At 36.1% G+C, this 9,748-nt stretch overlaps 1 protein-coding gene across 1 annotated transcript; it reads left to right on the forward strand.

Annotated features, from left to right (window-relative positions):
- Positions 1 to 1,117: 1,117 nt before the first annotated feature.
- Positions 1,118 to 2,793, forward strand: LOC134215314 (uncharacterized). Its single transcript, XM_062694529.1, is given in 4 exon segments — positions 1,118 to 1,229; positions 1,285 to 1,559; positions 1,632 to 1,763; positions 1,765 to 2,793. Coding segments are annotated over 3 exon segments (1,383 nt in total). The 5' UTR covers positions 1,118 to 1,229; positions 1,285 to 1,292; the 3' UTR covers positions 2,749 to 2,793.
- Positions 2,794 to 9,748: the final 6,955 nt, after the last annotated feature.

Genomic DNA, 9,748 nt, shown 5'->3' on the forward strand with positions numbered 1-9,748 from the left:
GATATATTTTTATTTTTCCAATTTACCTATGTATGTACATACAGTCAATAAATTAAACAAAAGAAATTATGGTAAGTATTCAAATTTATCACATTTTGCTTCCTAATAATTCACGCATAAATCATACAGATAATTTCAACAGCATTTTTCAATTTTGAATTTACAGATGGAATGCAACTCCGAGTACATGGACCATTACAGGATCCGTCAGGGATAGATCCCTTATCTCCCCAAGTAACCATATGCATTATAAAATTGCTTTAATACAGCATTATATTCATTTATATTGCAAGCTTTTAAAGTTAACTAGCTCTTCATGCTAATATAATGCTATTTTAATGCCGCAAAAGGCGAAATAGCATGCCAATGTAATGCTGTAATGAAAAACTCTAGCATCACTAATGCTATTGCAATGCAGTGATATATGCCCGTCAAATGTGACAGCTCATTTAAAGCACTGCTAATGCTGTAGAAAGCATATTTTAGGTACACTTCGATTTTCATCGCTATTTTTAGCATAAAAGGTTTTGATCATTTGAACTGATATAAAAGAAGGAAAATCAAAATAATTTTCAAATATGCGAAGTTGGTTTTTACCATTTCATTATTTATACTTAATGTCTAGCATGTGGTTTAGACTTAATCTATTTTAATGAAAATTTACTTTACTGGGTCTCGAACTGAGGTGTTTCGTTGATCATCGCTGGAGTGCGCCTTTGCTCCCAGGGCCATACGGGATGTGTATGAATCCGCTGAGAAGTGACCATTTTAACTCACTTCATTCGAATACTCCCATAGATCAACAATGTTGCCAGAATGCAATTTGAAGTCTTATATAATCAATTAAGTTAAAAAGGAAGGTTAAGTTTTTCCTATGGAATTCAAAATGTCCATGTATGTTTTTAAGATGCAATTGTGTAATAATGGAACCTATACCATTATTGATAACTTTACCCTACAAATCCTTCGATCGATTTATTCATGAATTTCAAACTCATTGTTTATAATCATTTTTATAATTAAAAATTTACTGAGTTATTTTACTGCAAAACTGGCAACCTTGCACTAGAAACCGATAGGCAAAATGTCATGAAACTTTTCAAAACAAAACAAATAAGTTGCAATTTCGGATAGCCGTCCAACCTCGATTTCAATTCGCATTCTGTTTTCATCTATTTTTTGTAATATTCGTGTATTATTGAATTGAATTTGTTTATTCTGCGTTTCTGGTAAGTATTTGCAAGACAATCTTAATATTTGTAGTAAAAAACATTTGTATTATAGGTGAAATTATGACCGGAAATAATTATTCGATTGTGCAGACAATCGAAAACGATGATATTCTGCTGTCTGTGCTACCTTCGCTCTGGGTCAAGAAAAACGGATGGAAAACGGAGGCGATGGGAAGATGCTACGATTTATGTTATTGGCCACAAGGTGTTTCTGGTTACCGGCTCTTGGAGAAGGCAAAAAAGGATCCAAAAATACCGGTAGACACTAAAGTGCTGAGCGCCTACCGTTGCAAAATCAAGCGGAATAACTTTGCTAGTTTCAATAAGGTAAATTTCGACTAAAAGTTATCATTGGAATGAAACATTAAATAGGTATATATTTTGTTTGTTTTTATACAGGCTGTTCGTGAGCAGAAACGGATGGAAAGTTACTCCGACACAGATGAATCGGAACCACGTAAAAAGATAGGGAAATCTACAGCTGCGGAGCTCTTTAAGCAAATCGAATCTCAACCAGGCCCTTCCACAAGCACAATCATCAAATTTCGGAGACCGCCAAGAAGACAATGAGAAAGAAGTTTCTGCTGACGAGTCATATCTGAACATTTTTCCGAAACGCGAAGTTTACGCTGAGCCATTGAAGGAAATTTCAACGTCATCACATTCACAGCAGGGTGGAGCAAATTTTCATGGCACCGATTCGACAATAAACGAACCAAATTTGCATCAGCTTGTGTTATCATTGCACAATAAAACAGACGAAAATGCCAAGCAGATTCAGAGCATCAAGCAAAGTCAAAATAGGTACGCAGCATTGCTTTCACAAATGAACGCCAAACTTGATATAATTGCCACCCAAAAAACACGACAAGAGGTACCTGTTCAACCGGAAAGTTTCGATACAAAAGCCAATCCTTTGACCCCTATTAAAAGTTTGGCTGACATGGAATCTCTCGAAAAACGGTCGGATAATGGAAGTTTCATACAGTCCGTCGTACAGCATATTGGTTCAATTCATGGCAAGCAACGATTTGTTGGTGATGGTGCCACAGTATGCTTGCAGATCATCGACTATTTTTTCGATCGTGAATTCCTGTTGAGTTGTTCGTGGAGTGGAATTAGCCGCAATAAGAAGGCAAATGAAAACATCATCTCCAAGACACCGTTTCATAAGTATGACGGAATAATCACATTGTTCCATAAGGTTGTGCTTTTTTCGGATCCCTTGTTTTCCAAGGTGCAGTGCGAGCAGTTTCTTCATCGGTGCCTGCGAAATGCAAAACAACGCTTTGAAGAAATAAAGGGCACTAGGGCCTCAGTAGCAAGGAGACGATGCAAGCAGTCTGAGCGTCATCGAGTTCAACATGTGGAAGAAGTCAACGAAGAAGTACTTGTCGAAGAATATCTAATGGACTCGGAGTCATTACAACACGCATCCCTAAATTATCAAACAGACCAAGCGAAGTCAATTGATGAAGCGGGAGTCATCGACGAATACATGTTTGATGATGTGTGATATTATGAGATCATTATTCGTTATGTTACATAAAAATAAATGTAAACAATTCCGGAAATCGTTGAATTTATTTTTAATGAATTAGAAGAAGTAGAGTTCATTTTTCTTTCATGGTTGTTCGTTCTCTGGTAATGTATGTAGTAGAGGTATAAAAGCTGTTTCATTTAAAACAACAATCGCGACCATTTTACATAAAATTTGATCAAATGTATATGATTGAATCGGCATGAGCTTATATTCATTTGACGCTTTGAATGCGTTTATGCAAGGGGAATCTAAGGGATATTCAAAGAGATTTTCAAAGCAATCTAACTGTGATCCACGAATTTCTTCCTTGTTTGCACATTGCATAGCTACTATCGTTTTATCCCTGGTAAGAAACCATCTATCAGCAAATTTACAAGACAAAGTGAATTCGCTTGACAACCGTACGCAAGAATACTGATTGCAATCATGCTTTAGTGGATTTTTGAATACTGGAAACTGTTCAGTAGCTTTGCTTGCAATGAGGTTGAATGAATATTTTTCGGTAATGCGATTAATGATTTGTTGTAATGGTAGTTTTCCTGATCTAACTAATTTTTTAATCTGAAATAGATGATTTTCAAATGGATATGACGAAATTGAAGGTAACGGACCGAATCGTTTAATTTCATCTACAACGTGAACTAAGTTATGGATGTTACTTGTTATGGACTTAAACAAGTCATAATAATTAGAAATGAAATCTTCAAACAGTGATTGAGCCACCGGTAAATATCGTTCATAGTAGCTGCTTGAACAAATAGTAACGGCACAAAATAAATTAGCAAAGTTATTAAACTGGCTTTCACTGATAAAATGTTTAAGTAAAATGATTCCAATATAATGCAAAAACGTGGCACACTCTGATGCTTTCCAGTGGGTTAAACAATCAATTCCTCGAGTAGCTCTATGTATCTCAATTGGTAGTTCGATGGATTTTAACGTGTTTGATATTCTCACAACGATATCTTTTGACCACCTACTATCGTCACTACCGTTATGACCATCTTTATATGACAGAAGTAATCTTTTCATTACTCCAAGATGGAGCAAATGGAGTGAATCAGCAACGATTATGTCCTCTACTATATCGATCTGTAATCACAGAGAACAGACACGGATGCTCGAACAAATTTTCGGTAAAAACGTGTGTAAAGATTTAAATCGCACCTCAGCGCCGCCAACGCAGGCTGTCCGACATAAAAACTCAATCTCACTAAGTGATGGCGTTGGCATACACTACATAAACAATGTAGTGCTGCCACCTAGGAGCGAGCCTAGGAGCAATTCGGAATGAACACTAGCGCTAAAAAGTAAAACACGGCAAATTTTAACCATATTTATCGGCACACTAGCACCGCGCAACGGGGGCATAACGACATACTTCAAAATGACCAGTAAAAACTTTACACAAGCACGCGAATGAAGATGAACGTCTGTTCTCTGTGCTGTAATCGGAGAAGTGGTGACACAACCAGATTTTTTTTTAGTTTTCCGTTTTCGTGAATTTTGTTGATTTGATAATGACCATCATAGGCGCCAGACCGAAAATCGAAATCATTCCGTTTTTGAGCAAATGTGTTTGGGAAGATATTTGTTCGCAGCAGTGTCGAGTGTTGTCCAATAGTGCAGCATTTTAAACACCCATGGAAAGCATTAAAATTTACTACACCTATAAACAAAGAAATATATTAATATGCATTTGTTTTAATTGTAGAAAACGGACATACCTTTAACAAATGCTCTGGCAGGCGAGTCACAGATAAACGCTCGGATTCGAACACAGAGATTGAATCCATTTATATCAATGCCTGATGTTAGTATTGGCTGAATTTCATCCGCAAAAGGACCAAGAAACTCTTCTACATGTCGTGGTTTACTTTTGCCATAGAAAATACCAATGATCATGGGCCTGAAGGATTTGTGTTCGTGAATATTAAATAGTATCGGCCAAATCTGATCAGTGCCATTTTTGAACAATGGAAGGCCGTCTATATTTATGTTTATGCTAACCGATGTTGACTCGTTCAGTGCAGCGAAATACATTCGAAGACAATTCTCTGAAAAGAAAAAAAAAAAGAAATATTATGTTGTATTAATGTATTCTAAATCCTGTTGTTTTTCTACTGTAAAACAATGGAAAAAGTAATTGAAAACATTTAGAACACAATGTTTTCTATTGTTTTGTCGCTTGAAATCATCCCATTGAAGAACCGTAAAATCAATTGTTTTGCTCCGAATTTTGTATGGAAAATTTTCGATTTTTTTATTGTAAAGATACATAACAACCCCCCTTTTTTATTGTAAAAGTCCCATTTACCCTTTATTTTATCGTGGAAAACCATTAGTTTTCATGTGATTTTATTGTTTAAATTCCATTATATTCAATGGTGAAAATTATGTTTTGAATGGTGGTGTAACAATAAAATGTATGATATTTTAATGATATTTTTTATCCGGGTATGTATTATATTAAAAAGCATTACAAGTAGGAAAACATTCGTATACTTATTGAAGCATAACGCAGTTTCCTCTCTTAGTCTTAGAATTATCAAACATTGAAATATATTACGGCGGTTACAGTACTAAGGTCGGAGGAACTCAGTTGTGCTGATGGGAAATACAAAACAAAATCAGGAGAAAAGTTATTCTTACAGAAGTGGGAGGATCTATCGAGCGTTTTTTTTTTGGCGGTAAAAGTCAACTGTCGGAACAGTTGATTGTAGTATGTATTAATAAACATAGGAACTCTTGATTGGTGTTTATTTTATATACACCAAATGTAAATCAGAACGGTTACTAATAAGGCATTCAGCCTACGAATTGTATCATGTTATATATAGAGTAATTGTACCGATTTGTCCACGGCTCCTAATTTGGAAGTTTTGCGCATAACTTCGAAAATGAATCACCTATATATACACCCCAAACGCAGTGGAAAGGAACAACGACGGTAATGGTGGAATTTGATACAGTCGGGATTCGCTGGTTGGGATTTTAATACTTGGGTCACTTTTTAGTTGGGCCTCCGCTGGTTGGGCCATGGCCCAACTAAAAAGCAACCGTACGTCAAAATTCAATGTAAACACGGAAAACGGGATTGGGCGTCACTGGACATCATTTGTGATGTTCAAGTCGAAATACACGTGTTCAAATGGCTGTCAGTTGGCCCAACTAAAAAACCGAATTCGTTAGTTGGGCCGAGGTCGTGGCCCAACCAGCGAATCGCGACTGTAGTTAGTCCATTCCATCTAGTTTCTGTCAAATATTGCCGTTACTGTCACCAATCCATTCGATTGGATTTTTAACTTCTCTGCTGAAAATGATCGATCACATATTGTTTTTGATAGGTATTTGTAGTTAATTGTAGTTTATTGATATGAAACGCTAGTGATGGTAAGATGGTAAAATGTGTGCACTGCGAGATTTAGCTATTATTTATTGAATTTAATAAAGAATGTGATAGAATGATAGCAGATGGCAGGTATTTCATCGTGGTTGTTATATCGCTGGATATTTCCCACGTAGACAAGGGTGATGCAAATGCTGTGAACCATAGAAAACTTGTATCTCCAGCTTTCCACGCTAGCCATAATGGCGGCTGCTATAAATAAATCTGACAGTAACTGCTTCCGACGCTCAATTGCAATCGACGCTGGTGGTATCTCAGCAACCATTTTCACATTGTTTATTTATTGTTATTGGAAAAAGCAAGACTCGAAGAAAAGGGAGATTTTTTGTAACCAGCTTAAACTAGTTCTAAACTTGACTAATATCACAAATATAAATATGCATTTTCGTTTTAGGTTGAAGTATATCTTCGTAGGTTGAAGTAGTTCGTGTCCGCGCTCTGAAATTGCTATACATGTGAAGTTTTACTAATTAAAGATTACAAACATGACATGTCCAAATGCAGCACGGGAATAACAATATAATATGCATCATCGCATTTTAGCTTCAAAATTCTGGAGAGTTCTAAGGTGATCACTGAGCTGCACGTTTTAATTCCTTTGGATTATCTGCCATGGATCTTTCTGGTTACAAGTCCTACGCAAACGCAGCCCGTTAACTTTTATTCATTGTGTTCCAATTTCGTGACTTCGAGTTCGTAGAACGTTCGAGTAGCCAACCGAATAGTCAAACTGGCCGAAGACACCAATGCTCCAGTAAACAAAGTCCATTGATTCACCCCAGTTAACCGATAGATCCGGGGGAATCACAAACCTCTCTTCCAATTTAAAAAAATCCAGAAGGAGAATGATTAACTGTCTCCTTCTGCGAAAACCAGCCAACATAAGGAAAAATAGTTTCAGTTCGAAAATTACGCTTCGTTTTAATGTGATTAACTTATTATAATTAGGATAAAAAATCTCGATAATAAAGAAGCGTTTTTACTTCGTTTTTCATTATTGAACTTTAGGTACAGCATAAGAGTATGCCTATATCAATAATTATTTACTAGAATACATGTTTCGCGAGCTTTTTCAGCACGTCAGCGTTTGTCGGTCTCAGAAAGCTATTCATTAGAAGGCTTAGTATTGATGATTTTTTTTATTATATGTGTTATAACACAAGTCCAGGAATGAAATTAACAGAACTCCTTTAAGGTTCATTAATGGGTCAATCTAAATAGAATATTAAAAAAAAGTAGTGAACTTTCATCTGAACCGAACTGTACTGCGTGGCGTGGCGTTGGTGACGTCTATTGAGCTTAAACCAGTATAGTTAGTTATATTTTTTCTTAATATGCAACACAACGCCCAAGTTTTAACAATCGAATCTTAGCACAATTAAATTTTCGGGTTTTGATTACATGCACATCCATATTCTGCTGTACTTCGTGTTCATTTTTGGTTTGTTATCACTTAGGGCCGATGTCCACGTAGCGGTTTTTTAAGCTGCGTTAACACCGCGTCTCCGCAAGGTACCCTGCATCAAATAGAGTAATGCACACGTATACGTGTGCACGACTACATTTGATGCTGGGTACCTTGCGTGGACGCGGCGATAACGCAGCTTAAAAAACCGATACGTGGGCATCGGCCCTTAATGATCCAGCGGAGGATGGTTAAGGCATTATGTATCTGCAAATCAACTCCGAAGGAACCAGAACACACAGTCATGTGCATATCGTCTCAAAATGCTTTCCAAAACACCGAATGCTAAAATGTTCAATTGCATGTAGGTCTGTGTTTATAATCTCTATATAGGAAAACTCAACGTCAAAATGCTTCAACCTGAAACGAAAAAGCGTATGTACTATATTTGCAATAATATATAATTTATTTCATTATCATATGCTTTTTGCAATCTTTTCCGCTATTTTCTTTGAGACTCGTATTTTCTGCAGTAGCTTTTTTGATTACAATAAATAAACAATGTGAAAATGGTTGCTGAGATACCACCAGCGTCGATTACAATTGAGCGTCGGAAGCAGTTACTGTCAGATTTATTTATAGCAGCCGCCATTATGGCTAGCGTGGAAAGCTGGATATTAAATCTAATCAAAGTTTAAAGTATAATGAATGCATCAATTCTCAAAACCACTTCAAAAGTTAGATTTAATTTTCAAATTTGGTGGAAGATCAAACATTTTTATCGACTAACCAGGTTTACATCTGAGGCAAATTCAAACTTACTTTATACAGTAATTTCCAGAATTCCAGAATTTCCAGAACTGCCCAGTATTCTAAGTGAGCAGCTTGGGTGCACTCAAATTAATCGAATGATATATTCTATGTGCCCAACTCGCATAGAACTTACTTATGGTACTAGTTTCCAATGTTAAGTGCGACTTATGCGAAATATGTGCAATCATATTGAACTGTATTACAAATCTGAAATAATTTTAAGTGCATTGGATATTAAAATTGAACTATAGTTCACCGCACATAAAATTTATTATGAGGGCAGTCAACGAATCTCGCCACTGTAAACAACAAAACTTAAGCAACTGCGCAGAGTGCAAGCTGATAATCATTTGTTTTACGCGGTTACATTATAAAAACGACTGTTCAAAAATAATGGTGAGGTAAGTAGAATGCTCAGAATATCTATCATACAACATTTTTTTTTTCTTTCTGTTGGGTGATTATCACTGCGACCATTTTTTAGATCTATTGTGATATACCAACCGTTTAATATTTACTTGTTCAAGGTGATAAGTACTATAAGAAGTGACTTTCAACACATGATTTTAGGTATTATCCCAGCATGGAAAGATGTGACGTATGAACCGTATCATACAACATACTCAATCGATAATTCTTTGCTTTTAGAAATCGGATGGAACCTTCAGGATTCCCGTTCTTACTCGAAAAGTAATGTCGATAATCTCAACATAACCAACAATAAGATCATAAAAAAAAAGGAAATGTAGTCTGGTACATACACACTTAAAATAAATCGCAGATTTCTGTGAAATTTCACCGAAATCTCAACAGCAGAACTGTTCGGTAAAATTTTTACAGATTTTTTGGTAGTTTTGACAGTTGAACAAAAGAAAATATCGCAGAAATCGGTGAAATAATTACCGAACAAATCTGCTGTTGAGATTTCGGTGAATTGAAGCAAAATTCACCGAAATCTGTGAAATGATTTAAGTGTGTAGTTGGTTCAAATCTGGAAGTGGAAGATAATTTGAATGGAGTCATCCCCGGCGAAAGCGAAAAAAACGAGGTACCCATGTCGAAATATACCAAAAATACGGCACATTCCGAAACACAAAAAAAACGCATGTGATATGCCGTCTTTTTTCCAAGATATGTTTCGGGTATGAAGTCCTTTCCGAGATTTCCTGGCTAGAAAAAAACCCTGACATTCCCCTCGGAAAAAGGAACCGTTGCCAAACGTTGAATGAAGCAGTTTTATCGTCATGGCAATAATGGGTATAATATGTATGTCTCAACGTTCAATATGTATGTCTCAAAAAACGGATAATAAATAATTCTCGCTTAACTTTTAAAAAGGACCTAAG

Source organism: Armigeres subalbatus, chromosome 2 (assembly GCF_024139115.2).
Source record: "Armigeres subalbatus isolate Guangzhou_Male chromosome 2, GZ_Asu_2, whole genome shotgun sequence".
NCBI classification, from domain to species: domain Eukaryota; kingdom Metazoa; phylum Arthropoda; class Insecta; order Diptera; family Culicidae; genus Armigeres; species Armigeres subalbatus.